The sequence below is a fragment of the Thunnus albacares genome, chromosome 6, assembly GCF_914725855.1.
Source record: "Thunnus albacares chromosome 6, fThuAlb1.1, whole genome shotgun sequence".
NCBI lineage: Eukaryota > Metazoa > Chordata > Actinopteri > Scombriformes > Scombridae > Thunnus > Thunnus albacares.
Window position 1 is genome coordinate 22,321,629 of NC_058111.1, and position 23,327 is coordinate 22,344,955.

The window sequence follows — 23,327 nt, forward strand, 5'->3', positions numbered from 1 at the left end:
ATATTCACCCTTGCTGATAAACACAAAATCTATGTATATGCAAATATTTTTAGTTTCAAAAGTTTAACTGCTGTATTTAAGATGTAAGAGAAGTCCATTCTCAATGTATGTGCACTGGAGTCTTCAAGTTTCCACATCACACTTTGCTCCAAATTAGTTATGATGTCTCAAAATCATCTTGTATATACATGTCTTAATCTCAGATTCACGTTAAGAGCAGGAAAAATCTCCCCCTTCTGCAGATGAATGTAAAAAAACAGCCTTCTAGTGTAAGATCATACAAACATAAGAACATGTTGAAACCATACAAAACTGGATGTCAGCCTAACTAACTCATGCTCTTTGTCTGTTTTTAAATCAGCTTGTCCCAGGTGGACACACGGTGCGGGCTGTTCCAAGGAATGCATCTGTGTTCAAGAACATTCCACTGGCTGTGACCCCAAAACGGGGAGCTGTTTCTGTAAGCCTGCATACCACGGCCCGCAGTGTGAGAAAGGTATACGCACATCACAGGAAAACAGTTTTAAATGCATTTATTTATTCAACTACAGTACAGCTGCAACACCCAATATCCAGGAGGGAGGTTTTGTCCACACAGTCAGCTTTCTCAGGTCAACTGCCGAACTTGAACTTCTTAGCGAGAAGTTATTGACTATTTGACAGATTCAAATGTTACATGGATCCAAGTTTATTTCCTGTAGCAGTAATCGTTGCAGTAATGTCAACAGCTGGAAGGAAATTTACTTGCTGCTTGCTGTTTTCTTGTAATGTAGTTTTGATATATTGGTCTATAATGGAAAAGCAGTTTAAGATGTTGCTGTGAAACCAGCCTACAGTGATCACACAATGAAGTCAATCCAGTTAAGATGTGACAAACCCGACTGTGTTAATCTTCCCTTGTTCTGTGTGTGTTTATATGTCCCGATACAGAATGTGAGCCCGGTTTCTTTGGTGCAGGCTGCGAGCAGCCTTGCGACTGTGCAGGTGGAGGGTCATGTGACCCGAGGACTGGAATGTGTAACCATCGATGTCCTGCAGGACTTCATGGAGATAAATGTCAGCAGGGTGAGACAAACCTCATCAAATGCTGCTTTAATGGACCTTGTGCATCGAACTGTGAATGTGTCAAGATGTGAATTTCAAGATGTATGTTTTTCATTCCCTAACATATGTAATAATTAATGAAAAACAATATATATGGCATACCATCAAGTATATTTTAGGTGTAAACTCTGCTTTCATTTACAGTTTCTTCTAAACATCTGGTATACATCCATAATATCATTTGATACCTTTCAAATGTTTTGAAGTCTTGATGTATAAGGTCCTCCACAGAGCTCGACTCGACAGCGCTCTCATGTGGCTTTAACTTTTATAGTAAACGATCATGGATATATTAACAGTATGCGTGTCTGTTGTGTGAATATGTGAAGTGCATGAGCATGCATACTTACTCATGTGTCTACATGTGTGGTTGTTGTTTGAATTCTTGTGTGAATGTGTGCCTGTGCCAATAGAGCCTGTACAATGACGACACAAACAGCTATGAATGGGTTTCAGAATTTCTGCAGCTTTGTCACAATCACGTACTGCATATAAATCTTTCTATATTCTGTCTTCTTTTCATTCTCTGCCAGCTATGATAGATTTACTGGATTTAGTGGGTGGAATAAATAAGGCTCTCTCTTGAACTCACCTGGTCAGCGCAGGTGTTCTTCTTGTTATAAACTGTGCAGCAAAAACCATGAGTGTTCCTCCACACCAGGGTGTCCTCTGGCTATTTGCTCTGCTGGTTGATGGAAAGTTCAGTTCCCTGTGTTGTGATCTAAAGTGATACTGAATATCATTCAGGAGCCTCTGATAGAAAACATGACTTTTTGTGTCTGCTGAATGGACTAAGATAACAGAGCAGAGTTACAGTATGTCAGCACTAATGCACAGTCCAGGTCTAGGCTTGCTAGATTTGTCAAAGCCAAATGAGAGAGAAAAAAAACATTTTCTGGATTGTACTTAGCTTAAGTTGCAGACCAGGTCATGACAGGGGTGATTTACTTCAGTTACTACTACAGAGGCTATTGGCAGAGGCTGAATAAATAAACAGAAAATGACTGAGTATTTCTAAAATTTCACTTCTGCAGTTCTCTTTCTTGACCCATTTTTGCAATGTTGTGCAATCTTGTACTGTGTCTTTTGCTTTTGTGTGTGTGTGTGTGTTACATTGTGACTATTGTGTTGTACACTATTGTGTTTTGCTAGCCTGCTCAGCTGGGAGCTATGGAGAGAGCTGTCGTCTGACCTGTGACTGTGGGGGAGCTCCTTGTGATCCCATAACTGGACAGTGCATCTGTCCTGCTGGGAGGACTGGAGACTCATGTCAGGAAGGTACAATTGTTTTGAACAGTTTGTTTTTGTTTTAGTATTAATTTTAACCTAATTATGTGGTAGTAGACTGTAGAAAATGTGATGACATGTGACTGAGACCAGTCTGAACTCACTGACATTACAAGCTTGCAGTTTTATCTTTAACCCTCTGAACCACCAGGAGGTTTGTGTTCTTTGTGCCTCTTTAAGCCAACCCAATTAGAAACTTGTCCTTTGCTTTATAAGTGACTTGTCCATGTCAGAAAATGTACCCCTTTCAAAACCTTTTAATACATTTTTCTTCTAAATTATTCTATTATACTATAAGTGGCTTTAGGGATTTACATAGCAATAACTCATATAAGTGGATTACTGCTCACTTAATCTGAAAGATACTTGACACTCCCTAGACTGCACTGTTGGATTCTGGGGGATGAAATGCCAGTCATCTTGTCCTCCCTGCGAGAACAGAGGTTCCTGCAACAAGCAGACTGGTGTCTGTGACTGCAGGCCCGGCTTCACTGGAACACTCTGCCAAAATGGTGAATTTGTAACAACTTTCTGCGATTTAACAAACAAAACATTTTAATAATTATATTCTTTTTAGCTTTTGTACTTTCCTTATGTTACTGCTTAAAGTATTTAGTGAAGTTTTATTTAAATCAAAGATATTCTTTACTTTAAACCAGAGTGGATTACTAAAGTGTGTTTCCTATGAATGTCATGTTGCCTATAGAGTGTCCCCTAGGTTACTATGGACCAGGCTGTGTAACGCGCTGTTCATGCCACAATGATGCCAGTTGTGACCCACAGACCGGACAGTGTGTCTGCCCACCTGGCAAAAGAGGCCACGACTGTGCAACTTGTAAGAACCCTTCCTCTATAAAATGCATCATAACAAACACTGAAAAAAACATGACAATGTTAGAGTGGCAACTGAGAAGACAAAAAAAATACAGCATGACAGAATAGCAGCAAAAGCAAAGCACAAGACATATGATAACCTTCTACTTAACTTTCACAGTAATGTTTGCTTATGTTTCTAGCGTGTGAATCTGGTTACTGGGGCCAAGGCTGTATCAGTAAATGTCAGTGCCAAGAAAGCTCTCTGGGCTGTGACCCTGTCACCGGTCAGTGTGTGTGTGAGGCCGGCTTCATCGGAGACTACTGTGAGAGAAGTAAGTTAACTTATCAGGTATCACAGAATTTCCTAAGATATGTTTTAGTGAATGCTGCCACCATGAGGTGATCCTCAGTTATAACATCTTTTCTGTTCATTATACCGAAAGTAATTTGCTGGACATTTCATTTAATCATACGTGTTTTATTTCAGCAGCAGTTGATATTGTTCTAGGACTGTTATATAATCCAGGTACATCCAGTTGTATGACATACTTCTTTAAACAGTATTTAGTGCAGAATATAACACAACATAACACATGGCAACATTTACTTGTGAACTGCGACAGAAAGCTTTTAGCTGAGTACGTTTGGTCAAAAGTTCAAGATTTAAGATACTGTATTTCTACCCTGTACTCCTGATGATCTGTCTCCTCCATTTGTTTTCTGTCTTATGTTCACAGAGTGTGTGAATGGCACTTATGGTCAGGGGTGTCTGCAGCAGTGCCAGTGTCAAAGTGGAGCCCTATGTGATCACGTGAGTGGAGCCTGCACATGTTCCCCCGGATATGCTGGCACTTTCTGCGAAAAAAGTAAGATCTCATTAGTTTCTGATCAGTATTTATAATACTTGTGATGGTATATTTTGTGAGAAAAGTGAATTTACCTGACCGGTTTGTCATGTCTGCAATAATTTAGGCCTTTATCAACTTTTAATGTCTGTAAAAATATTCTTAAATGTTTTAGAGACTTCAAAGAGTGATTTAAGGTTCACTCAATTCTTTGTGTTGAATTCAGAGGAACAACTGGTTAGTATTAATGTACATGGCAGCATATTTTGAAGGTCTAAGATTACCTCCCACCAGTGGTGGAATATGACTAAGTACATTTACTCAAGTACTGTACAGTTCTGAGGTACTTGCACTTTCCCTGAATATTTCCATTTTGTGATACTTCATTCTTCTCTCCCACTACAATTCAGACTGAAGCTATAAAAAATGGATAGAAAAAAGTTCAACCACAGGGACAAAACTACTACCTATTTATAAAATAGTTAAAACTAGGTCCACTTTGATCAGCTGCAACAAAAGGCTGCTTCCGATGATGATCGGTATTATTAATCTAATAATGTCATTAATAACAATATATCAGCCACAGGGGCCATTTTTCTCCAGCACAAGTACTTTTTATCTTTCAGGTATATTTTGCTGATAATTTTGTGGTTTAACTGAAGTGTGATTTTACACTTTTACTTGTTTTCTTTTAGATTATTAGATTATTATTAGAGTAGATTATTTTAGATTTTCACTTTTACTTAAGTAAAGGACATGAGTATTTCTTCCACCACTCCACCCTCCCTCACTCTCTCCCCTCTTCCACACACAAACACAAAACACAACCTGTTCCTGGGAGCACAAGGTAGCTTCTGCTCTATGTGCTCTACAAGTCATCCCAGTTCTCTTGACTCTAGCGTTATACTTGGCACTCCCATTGGCTGCACGCCTCTGTTCACACATGGCTCCAAAATACATCTACGGTGATCCAATCACAAGTGAACAGCTTATGTGGTCAAAGACTATTCTTTATTTATGTGTGTGTGTGTATGCGTGTATGTATGTCAAACGTGGACAATGAGTTGAAGAAGAGTAGTTATACACACATCATGTAGGTGCAAGCCTAAAAGAACGTAACGCCTGCACACTTACTCCAAGCCACAAAATCAAATCAAGATGACGTATGGATCTTACATGGATTTTTGTCAGACCTGATGAAGTTCCATGAACAATGACCCTAAAAATTCAACCACATAATCACTAGACTGGCTTCAGAAAAAGAATATTACAGACACTCCCCACTCAACTTGATAAATCAATCTAGTAAACTTGCAACTTTTATATTTTATCTATATTAAAATTTTATTAGAACTGAAATGATTTGTTGATTAATGGATTAGTCAATAGACAGAACATTAATCAGCAACTATTTTGATAATTTATTAATAGTTAAAGCTTTTAAAGAAAACGTGAAATGTGAATTATTCCAGCTTCTGAAGGGTGAGGATTTACTGCTTTTCTTAGTCTTATGTTATAGACTGAATATTAAGGTTTTGGACTCTTGGTCAGACAAAAAAAAAAAAAAAGAAAAGAAATTGTAATGAAAGTAATTCTACTATTTTCTGCCTGTTTTAGACCAACTCATTAATCATTTAATAGACAAAATAATCATCAGATTAATGGATAGTGAAAATAATCATTAGTTGCAGCCCTACATTTCATATCTAACATTATTTTTGTATAAAATTAAATTCCTGAATTCAGTTTAATTTTGAATTTAAGTTGTGACAACTAAATATAAAAACAGCAAAAGGGTGTGATGTTTTGGAGGCACCACCAGTTCAAGTTTTATCCTCAATCTGTTTGTTAAACCATCCATGCTGTTGATTTTTGAGTGATGTGGGACAAATGGGTAATCCCACTGGTTTAACCTCATCCTAATTAAAGGCAAAACTGGCTTCCTCCATTATAGGTGACATTATCTGTTTTTTAAATCCACTAGAGGGCACTGCAGGATGTTCTTCTGATTTTATTCATCTCTTCCACAGTTTCAGTGAATCACCACACAGACTCAATGAATCATCAGACTGTCCATGCAATGTCAGAAGCAAAACCATTTCAAAACCACACAAATCCCAAGATGTAATTTGTATTTGTCGTTCTGGGATGGATTGACTGTATTTTATAGGCTGTGTAAGCAGCGTCTTTTAAAGCATCCTGCCATAGCAAACCCCTCACTAGTATTCTTCTCATCATTGTGATATTTTTTCCTCAACTGTAAGACCAACCATCTAACAGTCTTAACATTGTAATAGATTTGTTCTTGATTATAGTCTTTTGACTTGAAGTGGCCTCATGTTATTACAAAGTGTAAGATTTACTGTAAGTGTACCACCAGGCGCAGAAATTCATACCACCTCTGTTGTACACAGAGCATCGTAAATCACGGCCATGTCACACTAGAACAGAGCTTCGCGTCCCTAGTCATAACAGTCTAATGGCCTAAGATGCAGACGTCATTCTGATTGGACCTTGCTGTGGAAATAGGGCTATCGGTCTGACCAGATTCTGTTTTCTGAAGGCCTTTTCGCCTCAAACAGAGGTGTCCAGTTTCTCAGTCTTCTGCTGGGCCTCTTCCTTCAGGAGAAGTCAGGAAGAGGCCTGCGCGGTGAGAAGGACCAGATCTCTCTAGTTCATCTGTTTCACAGAATTAAAATGGAAAGATATGGCTTTCCCTTTCAACGCTCGATCCTATGCGGGAGATTTTCATTTTCATCCACACACTGGCTTTGATAATGTTATTCATGGAAATAACTGGTACTACAGTACTCAGAAAGCTTGTTACTATGGCAGAACCATTCTTTCATTGAGCATTTTTGTGGCACTGAGGTTGATGCTAAACACTCCAGTCAACTTTTGTCGGAGGAAACAAGCCATTGTGCTGACATGAGTCCTGAAAGCTAGACCACTTCTTCAATTAACGTGGATCGTGCTCCGTTTCTTGGTCTGCAGCTTTGATGTTTGCGTCAAAATAGTTCATTTGGTCGCAGTAAAAAGAACTGGCATTGAGCATCCGCGTTATTGTCAAAGAAACCGGGTTGTTTTTGTTGTTGTTGTCTTGACCTCTTTCAGCGTATAGACCATGAATAGCACCAGGAAGTTTTATTTTGTGTTCTCTCTATCCGCTGTATTTCTGTGGTCTGCTCTCCCCCGGCTGTGTGGTCCCTGGACCTGCTTTATGGGCTGACAGCAGTGGCTCTTACACAACCAGGGATCTGGAAATAATCCTCCTGTCTTAAAGAGCTCATTTAGTCTAGAGATGGAGTCTTTCAGCGATGGAATAGTGTGTGTGTATGTGTGTATGTGTGTGTGTGTGTGTGTGGTGGTGGTGGTGGTGGTGGTGGACTGACTCCTCTGTGCCTACCTATAAACAAAGAGTCAAAGGGAAGAGTCTAAACTTACAAACACTAGCAGACCCAGTGCTAATATCAGATGACAGATGGCTGCTCTGCGGTTAATTTGGAAACCAGTCGCCCCCTGCTGGCATAAACAAATAATAAACTTTGCCATTCTGACTTGTCAGTAAAACCTCTGTAGATCTGAAGCAAGAGTATGTGTACTCCAGCAGACATATAAGGAAAGTGTTTTAACATGTTGAGGTGATTACTGTGCCTGGCAGAGATACCTCATTAAAGAGGTATTTTTCAGCCCCTGTTTCATTATATATATAACAGACATTTGGTGAATAATTGATCAGATAAAACATTCTTGAAGGTGGGAAAGAAAGACCAGCTTGTTGCCATGGTGTCAGCAACTGCTGTCATAATAATAAACAACAGACAATAAACTAGTGCTTTTGCTACAGTGCTACCACAGAGCTAATGTACAGCTGGGTTAAAATGACAGCATCCTCATAGGGCAGGCTTTAATAACATCGCAGCCTAACCACTACAGAGGCAGGCGAAGACGTCATGCTGTCAGCGTGGGAACGTGGCGATGACTGTGCCAGAAACTGCTGAGCAGGAAGGATACTTTTCCCAATTTTGGGCCTCGAGGTAGAAAAAAGTAGGAGTGGACAGCATCATCAATTGGAGCAGGAGAAGGAGGGTATGATGCATAAACTGTAGGGAACACCCTGAGTACTGTGGCATTCATAATTCATAAAACCACCAAGTTACACATTTCTGTCGCATTCCAGATTGTGGCTTCCTTTAGTAACACGGTCCACTGCTTCCCTTATAGATAGACGAGGCAGTATATAAATGAAATGAGAAACTGCTGGCTGCTGAGATAATTGGGACGGACTCTATCCAAACCCTCACCAGGCTCCTCACATATTATTGCAACAGAAAACAGAAGAGGGTACTTGAAGAGAGAAATGTCAGCAGCAGCTGTCAGTCAGTCAAAGACTTTAGTAGAGCAGCGTTCCTGTAAATAAAGGCCAGAATTGAAGAATGTTTTGTTTTCCAAAATACAACTATTATGCTTGCACTAGGCTGTGATCACTTCAGCTGTTCACTGACAGATTGAGCGATCAAAAATAGGCAGTGAATAAACAGACTCATTCTTTCCTGCTCTGGTGAAGTCATGCTTACAGACAATATTTACATCCCAGTAGTGGAAAGGCTCATTCATCCCGCAGCCTCTGGCGAGGTTCTTGTGGATGGGAGGCACTATGTTTACCAAACTTTCTGAGTGTCAATTGACTCTACACACACTTAAACAATCTCTCCGGCTCTGCTTGAGAATGGGAAACAGACTCTTTCACTGGCATCTCCTTGCATCAGCAGCGATACTGTACTGTAGGTGCACGTGTGTGCGTCTTAAGGGGGCACAGTAACCTGGCTTTGTTTTGCCGTGTATTGGTGGGGCCTGTGGACTCAGCAGGTGCTCTAATTACCGGCTCTCTGTGCCCCCTCTACCCCCGAAAGGGAACAGCCTCCGAGCCGCCATCGGCTTTGATGTGGCCCAGATCCACCACACATGTGGGACATGAGCTCACTTAACGAACGCAGACGCTCTGCAAATGAACAGCCGCAGCGTGGTACTGCAATTTGATATTGGTATTTTCAGTAGGTGGTAAGACAGAGAGGGAAAGTAGGAGGAGGAGGAGAAGAGAGTGAGAGATGGGGAAGGGAAGAGAAAGAACTAAATAAAAAAAAAAGGTTGGCATCTAAACCTTTTTCCTCTCCTCTTTTGTGAAGCTGCCAGTTCTAACCAGTCGGATGTTTTATCTTGGCCCACAGTGTGCCCGGACGGCTTTTACGGTCTTGACTGTGGCCAGATGTGCGAGTGCAGGAACGGTGCCCGCTGCCACCACATCACAGGAGCCTGCCTATGCACCGCCGGCTGGGCAGGACCACACTGCATTCTGGGTAATGGAAGCCACATCATTAAAACGGGGTGTGAGGGAGGCCCTCACTGCAGCCCATCACAACATCCTCTCCTTAAACACAACTATGATGTGTTTGTGAACAATTATCTCTATAATGAGACATTGCCAATGACTTTTTTAGGGATGGGTACGGGTGGAGAGAGGAGGGAGGACCAGAGTGCCCTGCAGCATACACGGTTTAATTGAGGTCTATTCTGGATAAATGCACCCACGTGTTTATAGCGATCAACATTAGGAAAGAGAGAGCATAACTTGGAATACTCTTTTAGTAGCTAACCAATCAGTGTTCTCATGCTAAAGTTTCTTGGGGATTTCATGCCGTTGTTTTAATGAATCCAGTGAAATGCCCACTAAAGTTCTTAGTCTGTCATTCTGCAGTCTTATTCGAGGCTCTCCTCTTGCCACAGCCATTTTGTGGTCCAAACTACCAGAGCCAGAGTCAGCAGAAAGCCACTAGCATGACTTAACGATGCATCTCTGTCATTAGCGCATTTTCCTCTTTCTTTGACTCCAAATGTCATCTTGGACTTTGATCATTAGGGAAAAGTTTACAAGATGTGCGCTGAAAACCATAATGCTCCGAAATGTCCTTTAACTTTCTAGTCTCATACATTTGCACTGGATGTAGCTGCTACAGTGCATTTAAAGGTAATACTGAATGTGTTTTGTTTGTGTGTGTGTTTTTTGCTTTTATATGTCTGTGCCTGCTTGTGTGGGCAGAATGCCAGGAGGGTCATTTTGGGGAGCAGTGCAGTCAGACCTGTGAGTGTCAGAACGGAGCCAGGTGTGACCACGTCACCGGGCGATGCAGCTGTACGGCCGGGTGGACTGGAGTCAGCTGCCAGCTGCGTGAGTGGCTCATCATGCAGTCCTCACATTAGCTAATCACTCAGCATCATAAACCCTTTCAAATATTTTGCTGCTACTTTCTTTCAGGACCATACCAGTGATTTTGCAAATCATGCTGCTGTGTAGACATTTCTGTGTGTCTGCTGTTACAGGCATCTAGTGGTTTTCATTTATCTCCATATGATATGAAAATCAATAAGCAGATCAAAAATTGACAAAATTATTGCAGACTTGATGTTCACTGTTACAATTTACACATCTAAAAGTGCGTTTTTAAGATAGTCTGATAGTTTAATCTTATATTCTACAGAAAGTGGAGGATAACAATGGCTGCCCGGAATGATAGGAAACAAACTTACAAAATAGAAACCTGTATTGAAAAATCTGCAAAATTGTAAAGTAGACATGATTTGCAGTCAAGGAGCCACCATTTGTAAACACACTGGTATAATCCTTTAAATGCACCATTCAAATCACAATTTCAGAAGTTTTAGATCAGTAGAAATACCTCTTTGCATAGATAGTAACATATGCACATAAAAGTCCATAAACACACGGGAAGAGTCACAATATTTATGAATATGGTAACAAGTCTTTTGTTCTTACTGAAAGGCTGTTTGAAATACATGTGAAGTGTGTAGAGCTGCTTCCTCCTAACCGTGGACTGTGTTGTCTTGTGTACACTTGTTTTTAGAACATCCAGGTGTGCAAAGACCTGAATCTTATAGTTGCATTCCTGAATGTTAATATCTGCTTCTTTCCTTACCAGAATTTATATTTCAAGTATGTTCTGCCTATGTTGCTCTTGAATGGCCATGCTTTTGGTTTTGAGATAGAGACAATCAATTTTTAGGATCATCAGTGCCACGTTGATACATGTAACCTTAGTATTTTCATGACTACTATCTGCTTGTGTAATGTCTACATTCATGTCTATTGACTCTCTGCGCTGTTATGTGTGTGTATGTGTTCAGCATGTCCTGCGGGACAATATGGAGAACACTGTTCTGGCCAATGTCTGTGTCAAAACGGAGGCTCCTGTGACAGCGTGACTGGTCAGTGCTCCTGCCCACCAGGCTGGACAGGAGCTGCTTGTGAGTTAGGTGAGCCCTACACTACTACTTACCATCGTGTTAAGTTTTGAGATCAAGTTTTTCACAATTTTTATCTGAAGTTTCCTTTTCTCTCGCTCCTAGAGTGTGAGGAGGGACGTTATGGAGAGAACTGCACCCAGATCTGCGGCTGTGCAAACGGAGGGAGATGTGACAGAGTGACAGGAAGATGTGTCTGTCTCCTCGGCTGGATGGGAGAGCTCTGTCAGTCAGGTGACGTTCTCAGTGTCACATCAGTACTTAAAACCTTTGAAGTTTTTATTCTTTCTGTTATCTATTTTTCCATACAGTATATACAGTATATATATATATATATACTATATATGTATATATATATATATATAGTATATATTGAAAGAGAGCATGGAGTTGGCTCCTTCATTCAGTATCCCTCTCCAGGACACTGTTGAACAGGAATAAGTTGAAACTGGCCAACACTTAGTTCAGCATCCCTCTATTGCCTGCTGAAGTGTCTCGACAGTGTTTTTGCAGTTGTACTCTGCTGAAAGATTTTCAAGACACTTCACTGCCAGTGTAGCCTTACTCTCGCCTTGCATCTGTACTTCATTTGTAATACAAGAGTTTGCTAACATTTCTGTGTAGCAGCAGAGCAAAATTGCAGGTTTGCTCGCCTGAATCATAAAACTGGCTGTGTCAAAACAGTTTGTGCAATTAGCGTTGGGTAAATAAGCATAAAAGAAAAGTGGACATTTCAAAAAAGCTTTTTTTCTCCGACTCTAATGCTGCATGCTGAATGCGAACGCTTGTGTATGTTCTGTCTGAAGCCTGTTCTAAGGGATTCTTCGGTGAGGGCTGTGAGCGGAGGTGCGACTGTGTCCATAGCTCGGGTTGCCACCATGTGACGGGCCGCTGTGAATGTGAGCCAGGCTGGAGAGGAGCCAAGTGCGACAAACGTGAGTGTGCATAGGACAGAGGAAATTGCGAGTGAATGAACAGAAACTGGCAAATAGAAGATCTTTCAGCATGAGAGTAAACTGACGTGTGTGTGCATGTGTGTGTGGACTCCTCAGCCTGCCTCCCAGGGTTCTACGGTGCTTCCTGTGCCCAGCGGTGTCAGTGCCAGACCGGAGTACCCTGTCACCATGAGACAGGGAGTTGTGGATGCCCAGCCGGACTCACAGGGCCTGGCTGCGAGAAAAGTAATAATGAAAAGACAGTTTAGCTTCTTCACTACAGAAATTGTGCATTTTAGTTTGTACAGTTTGTAAAAGGCAAACAAAACACTTATCAGCATCTTTAAGTGGAATTTTGGTAGTTCACAAATGTCCCTTATGTACAACTGATTATTGAGAAAGCCTTGGCACATGGCTAATATCACTGTCAAGTATTTAAAACCATTTGGCTGACGTCCATGCCTCGTTGATCGGTACACTGTCACCCTGACATACATGGCTCCCACCAGGAAGCAAAGGCATCATGGGATTGAGGTGATCACCAAGAATCATTCTGTTCATACTAATTAAAATTTCCTTTTTCACGTGTCCTACTGGGAAAGATTACCATTTATTGCATTCCAGGAAATGCACTCTACACCAGCACTAAACCCTCACTGTCACAGGACTTTATGTTAATGTTTCATTATTTAAACCATACCCTTTAGGACTGTGTACGAGCAGCCTCACCACTCCCCCCCCCCCTTCACCGCCTCAACTCCCTTCCTCTCCTCACACACTCCCCAGACATCTGATAAATGTTACACACCGGTTGCCAAGTAAAACAGAAGGCATTGTTTTTGTCTCCTCGGCGGCGGATAAGGGCTTTTGGAAGGCAGACATGCATAATGACAGCGCCGTAATTGCCTCTTTAGTCTGGAGTCCTTTCTTATCTGTCCCCCACGCTGCCTGCTGCTGCCTGACTGAGTAGCTGGGTGCTGCGGTCTCACCCGAAAACATGTTCGGTTCACAGATTCATCTTGTTCGCTATGACTGATTGTCTGCGGACTCCATTCATTATTGTGATGAGCGTAAACGTATGTATGCAAAAAGGGTGTGTGAAAGAATGTCCCTCTGTGTCCATCTGGGTTTGGGCACCAGGGAAAGTTTGTTGGGAGTTTTGGTTTTGTCACCAGTCAATACTGAATGTCCCAGTATGCTCACAGAGTAATCTGAGGAAGGAAAGGGAAATGGCATTTGTCTTTGTTCCCACAAACTACTGAATGCGTGCATAATTAAGACGATGTCTTAATTGAAACGAAATAATACCTCTCCAATGTAAAGATTTAACATATTGGAGTTATGGCAACCATTTTTGGTTCACAAAAAAAATATAGTATTATTACCAACAAAATCTGAAAAATGAACAAAATTAACATCTTCAAATAAACAATGAATTTGGGCTATAGTAAAAAAATTTGCAGAAAGTTATATGCAAGTGAAGCAAGTTGTTTATTTTTAAGCAAACTGCACTTTCCCAGCTCATCATACTTCTTTCTAAATTTGAACAAATGCTCCCATTGTGCTGTGCATGTGATATGTGTCTGCTTGTGTCATCTTAGCGTGTCCTGCTGGCATGTTTGGGCAAAACTGCATCCAGCTGTGCCAGTGTTCAGGAGACCAAGAGCAGTGCCATCCAGTGACGGGGATATGTAGCTGTTTACCTGGTTACTATGGGGCACGCTGTAAGTTACGTAAGTATACTGTTCATTTTCTGCTTAAATTACATTCATAAATTAAAGCTAAACATATGCATTTTGGACCCATGTCATATGAGGAGTGTTGGTTTTTAAGGTCGACTGTAGAATACAATTTTTTAAAAATATACTTCCAATAAGCACAAAGCAAAACTTGTAGTTCTGCAAACCTGTCAGCTGTGTCCTGCAAGTGTTGCTACGGTTTGTCTCCAGGATGTCGACCAGGGACTTTTGGGCCCAACTGCAAGTCCAGATGCAGCTGCATCAACGGTGGTCGCTGTGACTTCAGGACCGGGGCTTGCTACTGTCCTCCTGGCTTCATCGGAGCCAACTGCAGCTCAAGTGAGTCAAGAAGCCTTGCACCTGCTTGCAGGCCTACTCCAGAATGAAATCTTTCTGCACTCCTTTAATATCATTATATGGGGTTACTGTTTGGGGGATTTCTGCTTCTTTGTTGTTGTGGAAAATTCTAGTCAGCCACCACAGAGGCAGCCCGCAAGGCCTATGAAATGAAGATATTTATGTTCATAACCTCTCAGTTTGTACCACTGTGTGAATGAGGGTGTTTTAATTCCTGCAGGTTGTCCGAGTGGGTACTATGGGAAGGACTGTGCCAAGCTGTGCTCCTGTGGAGAAGGAGGGAAGTGCCACTCAGTAACCGGGAGGTGTATCTGTGCCGCTGGTAGGATGGGACAGTCCTGCCAACAAGGTAAGACTAAACTGAGAAATGTTGCTGTACTGACTGCTTGTCTTGATTAATTGGCTCATGCTGGGGATAATTTTTGATGTCACTAAACAGTTTTAAAAACATCTATCTATCTGAGTTGTCCATTTTATACTAGTGTGGATACCGTTATGTCCATCAATTTCATAAAAGCCAGATATATGAGAGGTGCATTTGCAGTAGTTAGATATGAGGTAAGGGATAGTGATTGGAGAATGAGTTAAAAACTGAAAACAAAAATAGTCATGATGATAAATGCACTTTGCTGAAAGTATTCACCTCAGTATTATGGCTTTTAAGTATGTGATAAAAGCAACGCTTACTGGAACGATCCATTTTTCCCACTTTGAGTAAAACGCTATCGCAGGTATCACACAGAACCTTTTATATTTTACTCGTCTCTGACATGCATCAGTTGGAACAATTGGTCCTAATGAGTTCTTGAGAAGTAGAAGGCGTAACTGGAAAGTGAGAAACAACCAGTCAAATAAGTGTGTATTTTTCAACATTTTTCCCTGTATATTTAAGTAACAAATTCTCCATTTCCTCAGTGTGAGGCCTCTGATGATCACAGGGCTGTTTTCCCGAGAAACAGGCGCAGTTGGGTTTTCTTAATCTCTCCCTTTATCAGCAATTCAGCTGGATTGCAAACGGGGGGTTTCCAGCGCTGCCTGCACTAAATGTTCTCTTCTTTAGCCTCCTGCATGAATTTGGACATACCACCTCTTGAGTTCCTCTTGTTGAATGTTTATAGAGACCTATAAGTAGCTCGTTCTCTGTGTTCCGTGTCGCTGGATTTGGCAAGGAAGCAAATAAATAAACAGGGAAATCAAAGACTGCTTCCTTATTGTTTTCCCAATCTAAATTACCCAGAGAAACATGATTATTCTTTTATATCAGCGCCAAATTAGACTACTTTGCCATCTCTTTAATGAACTGTTGCTTAAGTAAACATGTATGTGGTTAGTGCAATCTTGTGTGTGTGAAAGAGACAGACGGAGCACACACTGTGCACTATCTTTGAGTTACACCCCTTGGTGTGGTTGCAGAGTAGAGCAGAAACGCCTGTACTTTTTGCCTTTTTCTGATGTTCACTGAATGTTTCTCCAGCATGTCCTAGGGGGCGATACGGCCTGCAGTGCAGAAGCACATGCAGCTGTCAGAACGGAGGGATGTGTGATCCTGTCGACGGGTCCTGCAAGTGTGGACTGGGTTGGACTGGACCCCACTGTGACACAGGTACAACTTCAGAGGCAAGACACACCAGGAAATAATCAGAACTCAACAGAACTACACTGTCCTCATAGGAAATCAAAAAAATAATGACATGCAAGTACAAAATATACAGTATACAAGGTGCACACAGCAGGGATAGAGATACTACTTGTAAGACTTGACTCCCTGCTAGCAGGGGAACACATGTCGCTAACAAACATTTAAAGGTGCAGTGTCTAGAATTTAGTGGCATCTAGCAGAATGGACTCGGCAGAAGCAGAATATAATATTCATAAGTATATTTTAATTAGTGTATAATGTTTTTGTTACCTTAGAATGAGCCCTTTATATCAACATAAGGAGCGGATCCTCTTCCACGGAGCCCGCCATGTTTCTACAAGAGCCCAGAACAGACAAACCCAACACCAGCTCTCGAGAAGGCCTTTAGCTTTTTTCCTGTGTTTTCCCTACACCTTTGGAAGGGGAGGAGGAGTGGGAGGGCTGTTCAGTTTGTTGCAATCTGCAACCTCACCACTAGATTTCACTAACTCTTACACACTACACCTTTAAATGTGTTATGGTTATGCACAAATACCTAAACCCAACATAAAGTGACATAAGACTGTATTTGTATTTGTCATCTTTGCCCCCACACTTTGGAATAGTTTACCCCATACTATTAGATGATTCACTCCAAAAACTTCTCAAGGCTTGTTTATTTTCCCAGGGCTGCTAAGTGTCATGCATTGACCGTGAGACTTGCGCTATTGACACTATTCACATACTCTCACGCCACACGTCCATTTTCTCATACAGTGAAAAAAAATTCATGACTGATAACGTCACGGCGCGAAAAGACGACACTGACAGCACACGGACAGAACAACAAGTTTTTCCAGACCATTAGGGGGAAAGCAAGAAATATACACAAATCTATTATATATTGTGATGTATTCCCATCCATGCTGCTCAGCGTAATCTCAGTCAGTGGCTCTTCTGGCTCCCTCTCCTCTCGTGCACACGTTATGAGAGGAGATGGTTATGGGGATGCTCTGTGTCCCTGTTGCTCTCAAACTTTCTTGCAATTCCATGCTACTTCATATGTATAAATTGTTTGTCTTTGTTTATTCTTGAAGATGTTTCTAGTAGCCTGCAACCTACTACCATTTTATTCTACATAAATATAATTGCAAATATGAAATAGCCATTCTTTTGATAATCATTTCCTGTCCTGATCCACCCAATTATATACTGTTCTTGATGCATTTTTGGTTTTCATAGCACCCTCAATCTAACTAATCTAGACTAGTGCAGGTGGCTGTTTCTTTACTTAATCCAAGAGGTTAGGTGGTGTAGAAATGCAGGAAAATTGTTTTAAACTACAATTTTTACTGGGGGAGGACCCCTCAGAGCCCCCCACCAATTATGTATCTTTCCAAGTTTGCTCCCCCATTTTAAAACATAACCAGATGCCCATGGTGAGGAGCATAGATCTTATCCCCTGTTTTGAAGAAAAACATGTGTAATATCTGGAGTGTATATCAAAAATGCTACCCAATAAACACAAATTAGCAAAAAGAAAAAGTCTTATGAAAAAGGTGTTGGTTCACAAGGCCAAAGAGAGGTTGAGTGGGTCAATTGAACACGAATAATGCTCATTTTATTATAAATTATGAACAAAAATAAGTACTACCAAATTCCCTCCCTGGAACAAATCTCATTCCAAGCTGAAGTCAAAACTTGGCAGCCCTGTATTCCCCTACCTTTCTAAACTGAATTTTTCTTTTTTCTTGTGTTACTTATGTCTTAATGCTGTTTTGCAGTCCTTGTGTCTGTTACTGTCTTATAGGTGTGATATTTTGTGCTTAAGTTTAAGAATTGTAAACCATTTGTTACTTTTGTTTGAAAAATGCTACACTGTAGAAATAAATCTTAACTTACGTACTCATAAAGCTCTTTTTGAAAATGCCAATTGATCTTTTTCATAGCTGCCAAATGCTAATAATTAGCAAACAGCCTAATTTTTGTCAGTGAATGTCAGTTTTATCAGAAGTCCCTATATATTGACCATCTTCTCAATGCATTCTCAATAGGATTTTCTGCTGAAACAGGTTGTTTGCAATCTAAATTTTGTCAGGAATACCAGTAATTGGTTCATTCAGAAGCTGCAACATATTTCATATGTGTGTGTGTGTAGCTTGTCCACAAGGAAAATATGGGCTTGATTGTGCACAAGACTGTCCATGCCTCAACAATGGGACCTGTGACCGTTTCATTGGCACCTGCAGCTGTACTGCTGGATACTACGGCCACTTCTGTCAACACGGTATGAAAACACTCAGTTATAATATAAAAAGAAACTTGGTGATAAAGTTACAAGTGGCCTCACTGACGCTTCTGTAAAAGCTCTTTCTGAAATGGATACCATTTTTTCTTCACTCCCATAGTGAAATAGGTGACACTCTGTGTCACTTGAATGAACCTACATCAAAGTGAATATATGACCATTTTCTGAGCCATACACTGAAACATACGTATATGTAACCTGAATTCACCATCTTGTGTTTCTTTTAGGATGTCCGTCTGGGTTTTTTGGAATGAACTGTGCCCTTACCTGTGACTGTAAGGTGGGACAGACCTGTGACCATGTGACGGGACAATGTGTGTGTCCACCAGGCTACTATGGGCCACAATGCCAAAGACGTGAGTATATAGACTATCAAAAGGTTAATTATCAACTGAAATCCGTAAAATTACAACCCAACATTTTGTGTTAATCAAATGAAACTGAGTGGACCAATTTTAACAAAATGAGTGTATATATATGGGTGTAAAATTACAAAACTTTTTTAAGAGAATAGGAAGCTCATCTTTTGAGAATTTCAGTAGTTTTTAAAAACATACAGTGAAGCAACACCATGAAGACAGAAACACTATCATGCTCACATAGTCACAAGCTTGTTCACATTAATAAACAGCCACCTGGACACCCAGCTGCAATGCTACATGGGCAAATATGAGCATGCATGAATAAGAGGACACCAAAAAAAAAAAAATTTCCATTGGGTTGGTGTGAGTGTGTGCCGGCGGGGAGACAGACAGGCTAGTAGGTAGGTGGGCGGGCAGGCGGGCTGGTTATTTGATGAGAGACAGGTGTTTCCCGACTGCTTAATGCGTTCCTGTTACATCCTTGTGCCCTCCTGCCTGCTTGCGGGGCTCTCAGCCGCAGTGTGAGCGCCTAAATGGCCACTTCAGTCCCAGCAGGAGATATGACTGAGCATTGCAGAGCAGCTGTAAGGCAGCCACAGGCTCCAGAAACACGCATGGATCTATCTCTGTGTGTGTCTGTATGTGTGAGGAAATGTGTGTGCACATTTTCTTATCACTATATGTACGTGTGAATGTGAGTGAATAAAAAGTTTGCTTATCTATAGTATGTGCACTTGCTCGTGTGTATGCTTGTGCCTTACTGTAATTGTGCGTTTGTGCGTGGTCATATGCATTTGGGTTGCATTTTTACATATAGGAGAACTAATTGCCCACAAGTCTAGCAAAGTGACAAAAATCATTGATAATTTGGGTGATTTACTAATTATCATACGAACGGGCCAAACTGACTTTTGGGATATTGGTCAACTTATCCTTTTTATTTTATAGGGAGAAGTATATAGCATTAACTAATGCCACATACTACAGCATTTATAGCCTGTAGAAGTTTGCAATGCCTGTCCCTAGATGGGCCTTTATAATACATAAAACTCAACAAGAAAATACATTAAAAAAAACAGCACAACACACAAAAAATTTACAATGATACAATAAAAGTATCATAAAACAACAAGCACCAGATCACTCATTACTACCTGACTGATCCCTCTTTAAAAATGGGTTCAATCTGAGTTTAAAATGATCTCAGTCATGATCCATTTTCCAGTTTGTTGGGTAATGACAAGACCAGAGGATTAACATTTTAAAAAAAACACCCTGGATCACTGTAAGTAAAAGGATCACTTCTGAATGTTATAAAATGTTAGTTGATTATGTGCATTTATCATACTGTATACATACGAAGAGCTATTTTAGTCCCTAGATACCTAGTAAGAGATAAATTCACCAGTCCTTGAAGTATTGTAGGTAAGGGTTGTAAATTACACATGTAGAGAAGAGGGTTCATGTTTGCATTCAGATAAGGGAATTACTGTAATGTCAATGAAAGTACAGTAACACAACCGTGCCTGTGTTTTTGCTTCTCAGGATGTGAAGTCGGCAGGTACGGATTGAACTGTGAAAGGTCATGTGACTGTGCTGGTGAGGCACCATGTGACCCATCATCTGGGCAGTGCCTCTGTTCCCCAGGAAGGACAGGACAGAGATGTGAAAAAGGTGGATATCACCTTTACACTTTATTAAAGCAACCAACACAGCAACTAACTATCCATTTTTCTATCTGAAATTATTTAATCTCTCTCTTTGTCTCCTCTCCATTTCTGTCTTTCCTCTCTCAGACTGTGGTGGAGACCGCTTTGGCCCCGACTGCTCTCTGCCGTGCCAGTGTTCCCACGGCGCCCACTGTGATGGGCTGACTGGGAGATGTCTGTGCCCACTCACCTGGTTGGGCCCCACCTGTAGTGAAGGTAAACCTGAGCTCTCATTGCCACACACACACACACACACACTCAAAGACACACACACACAGGACTAGGGTTGTCAAGCTAAAACAGAACGAACACACACAAACACACACACACACACACACACAGACAAGGTCACAGGCTGTAAAGCTGAACCAGCTTTAGTGAAATACTGTGTCATGAAGTGTGAGAGGCTGAGCCCCATCACTCTGTGTGTCACCCTGTCTCTCTCAATAGCTGCTCCTGTCTCCTGACAGTTATTTTAATCTGCACCCAGCATGGAGCCAGGCTTGGGGCTGTCTTCGTTTTACCTCCTCAAAGCTAAACACACGGGAGACTACGTACCAGTTACTTCTCCTCCAAAAACCCCAGAACATTTGCTTTTGATTTTCAAATAGTGCTGATGTCTTCTTGCTTTTTTTCCCCCTTTCAGCCCTACTACACCAAACCCCAGGAGTGTTGAACTTTTCCATGTCCCAAAGAAAGAGAAGAGCAGGCAGCAAAACCACATAACCCAAGCAGCGGTGTAAACTCCTGACAGGACGTTCAAACACAGGGCTTGGCTCTGTGTAGCATTACTTAGATCATCTTGGTAAAGGTGATTTGGTATTACTATGTGTTACTTTGTTTTTGTGAAACTGGTACTCAGCTGTCAGAAACTGGCACTCCATCACTGAGCCTGGAGCTCGAGATTATCAACCAGTGGACCTGGCATGTGAGGCACCTTCAAAGGACTATAAACTCTTAACCTACCTGTCTGAGGTAGAGCCTGAGGAAGAAGTCTGAGGTTACAATGACGTCTTAGCAATAAACACCAATACTTACATCACATTTCTTAATATTGCTGGTTGTAAACTGTTAATTTGCATTCAGTATTTACATTACCAGCATTTAATGAGTTGTTAAGGGTTGTGTCTGAATTTGACCAAGACACACCCGTACAAATCTTGACCTTAACAACCACTACCAACATTTAGCTTTCTCTGTTACATGTGTCACAAAGAAAATGTAAAAATAATATTTTAAGGACTTGAAGGTCAGCATAACAGAATGTCAAGCATATATCTGGTGAAAACTAAGCAGGTTTAGAAATTGACTTATTCACCTGCTCTGAACAAATATAACATCAAGATTCTGTTGCAGAAATCATGTTGCTACAGCTGAAATCTACGCCGTGGGCTGCAGGCATGTGCGCCACAAGCATACTGTATGGCTAAGTAGATAAGTCATAAATGTTAAAGGTATAGAAGACTATCAAAAATCTAATCGATAAATTCTTTTTTTTTTTATATTTATTGCAGCAGATACACCATGCAAACAGTACTTGCAAACTCATGCAACCGTTATATAGTTAACTTCTATCATAATGATCCACAAAACAATGTTAAAATCAGTGGTTGGTTGCTTTAAATATTAACCTAAACAGACTCATATTCCATCCTTACCTTGAACATTTTTTTTCCTGTAGACCTGCATGTATACAAATGTCTGTGAGGATATTTTCTATCCATAATGTAAGTTATTTCAACATGCTGGCTCACAGGATTGTGAACTCTCTCCATCTATTGGCATTTTTCAAGGGTTTTCTTATTGCGGTGCAGTGTGCTGGGCGCAAAATACTGCAGGCAAAAACCTGCATGCGTTGCACTTCTTTCACATCTGTGTTTATTGAGTTAGCAGCTTATATAAATGATACAAGTGATGTAAATATTTTTTTCTGCAGCACCTGTAAACATTTATCTGGTATTACAACATTGGAAGCCTTTTGTAATACAGATATGAGAGCATTTTTGTATCTCAGGTCAGTGGCAGTTATATCAGTCATAATCTACTGTGTTCATTAGTAGGTGGCATACCTGTGTCAGTGGTGCTATATTGATACATTTTTTTTGTATAGAATTGATATATTCCATTTTTTCTGTGTCTCCCAGTTGTTTTTATTTCCTCTGTGATACTGTATGTCTTTATCCTCTCTGGTCTTCTTTTTACTCAAACAATGAGAACAAGAGCCATGAACCAAATAAATAACAATAAAAAACATTTATGGACACCTGCTTTTAACCATCATCTTTGAATTGTGTGCTCTGAATGCAGCGTTGCATGGTATTGATTTCTGTGATCCCTGAGAGAGAAGGGGGGCGTAGTAAGGTATGGAGGTGGAAAAAGGGGGGTGAGAGGTTCCAGCTGTCACAGAGACCTATGGGGTCCTGTGTATATGTGTGTGGGTGGGTGGGTGGGGGTATGTCAGTGTGTGTTTTTGTGCTAGGCTACTACCAGGCATCTCTCAAAAGCCAGTGAGAGGTCAAGCATTAAGGCCATGCCTGCCTCTCTGACAGTAGTCTAAGGTGGGTGGGGTTGTGGGAGGCACCTGAGCAGGGTACACTGGTGGTGTAAGATGTGTATGTGTGTGTGTGTGTGTGTGCTCCTCTGAGTGTGTAGGGGTGTCAGAGAAAGACAGAGATCCCTGAGACATTTTTCAAGTGCACTGGAGCATTTTCTCTTCTATCGGCCAAAGGCGGCTGTGGTCTGGCAGAGGCAGGCAGGTGCCTGGACCGAACATGCACCCATCCCAGCATCCCCAGGGTGAGTGATGGGTGAACGGGCCCGCCAGTGGAGGATGGAGACCCCCTCCTCCTCCTCCTCCCCCCCCTCACACCCACCCCCTGGTGTGGCTGATGGATGGGGGGCCGCTCCAGCTCGCCCTGTGTTGTGACAAG

General features: G+C 41.2%; 1 protein-coding gene across 4 annotated transcripts in view; it reads left to right on the forward strand.

Moving 5' to 3' along the window:
* The window catches only part of megf6 (multiple EGF like domains 6), a 61,711-nt gene extending 39,051 nt beyond the window's left edge, over nucleotides 1-22,660 (forward strand). For 3 of the 4 annotated variants that reach the window (XM_044355003.1, XM_044355005.1, XM_044355004.1), the window contains exons 17-38: nucleotides 362-496; nucleotides 931-1,065; nucleotides 2,257-2,382; nucleotides 2,772-2,903; nucleotides 3,098-3,226; nucleotides 3,408-3,539; nucleotides 3,945-4,073; nucleotides 9,281-9,409; nucleotides 10,150-10,278; nucleotides 11,253-11,381; nucleotides 11,475-11,603; nucleotides 12,176-12,304; nucleotides 12,422-12,550; nucleotides 13,906-14,037; nucleotides 14,254-14,382; nucleotides 14,621-14,749; nucleotides 15,875-16,003; nucleotides 18,177-18,305; nucleotides 18,554-18,682; nucleotides 20,234-20,362; nucleotides 20,485-20,613; nucleotides 21,044-22,660. In XM_044355003.1, coding sequence (XP_044210938.1) covers nucleotides 362-496; nucleotides 931-1,065; nucleotides 2,257-2,382; nucleotides 2,772-2,903; nucleotides 3,098-3,226; nucleotides 3,408-3,539; nucleotides 3,945-4,073; nucleotides 9,281-9,409; nucleotides 10,150-10,278; nucleotides 11,253-11,381; nucleotides 11,475-11,603; nucleotides 12,176-12,304; nucleotides 12,422-12,550; nucleotides 13,906-14,037; nucleotides 14,254-14,382; nucleotides 14,621-14,749; nucleotides 15,875-16,003; nucleotides 18,177-18,305; nucleotides 18,554-18,682; nucleotides 20,234-20,362; nucleotides 20,485-20,613; nucleotides 21,044-21,123 — 2,807 coding nt within the window. In that variant the 3' untranslated portion in view covers nucleotides 21,124-22,660. The remainder of the gene's footprint in view (nucleotides 1-361; nucleotides 497-930; nucleotides 1,066-2,256; nucleotides 2,383-2,771; nucleotides 2,904-3,097; nucleotides 3,227-3,407; nucleotides 3,540-3,944; nucleotides 4,074-9,280; nucleotides 9,410-10,149; nucleotides 10,279-11,252; nucleotides 11,382-11,474; nucleotides 11,604-12,175; nucleotides 12,305-12,421; nucleotides 12,551-13,905; nucleotides 14,038-14,253; nucleotides 14,383-14,620; nucleotides 14,750-15,874; nucleotides 16,004-18,176; nucleotides 18,306-18,553; nucleotides 18,683-20,233; nucleotides 20,363-20,484; nucleotides 20,614-21,043) is intronic. The other variant, XM_044355006.1, reaches the window with a different exon arrangement.
* The last annotated feature ends 667 nt before the right edge of the window (nucleotides 22,661-23,327 follow it).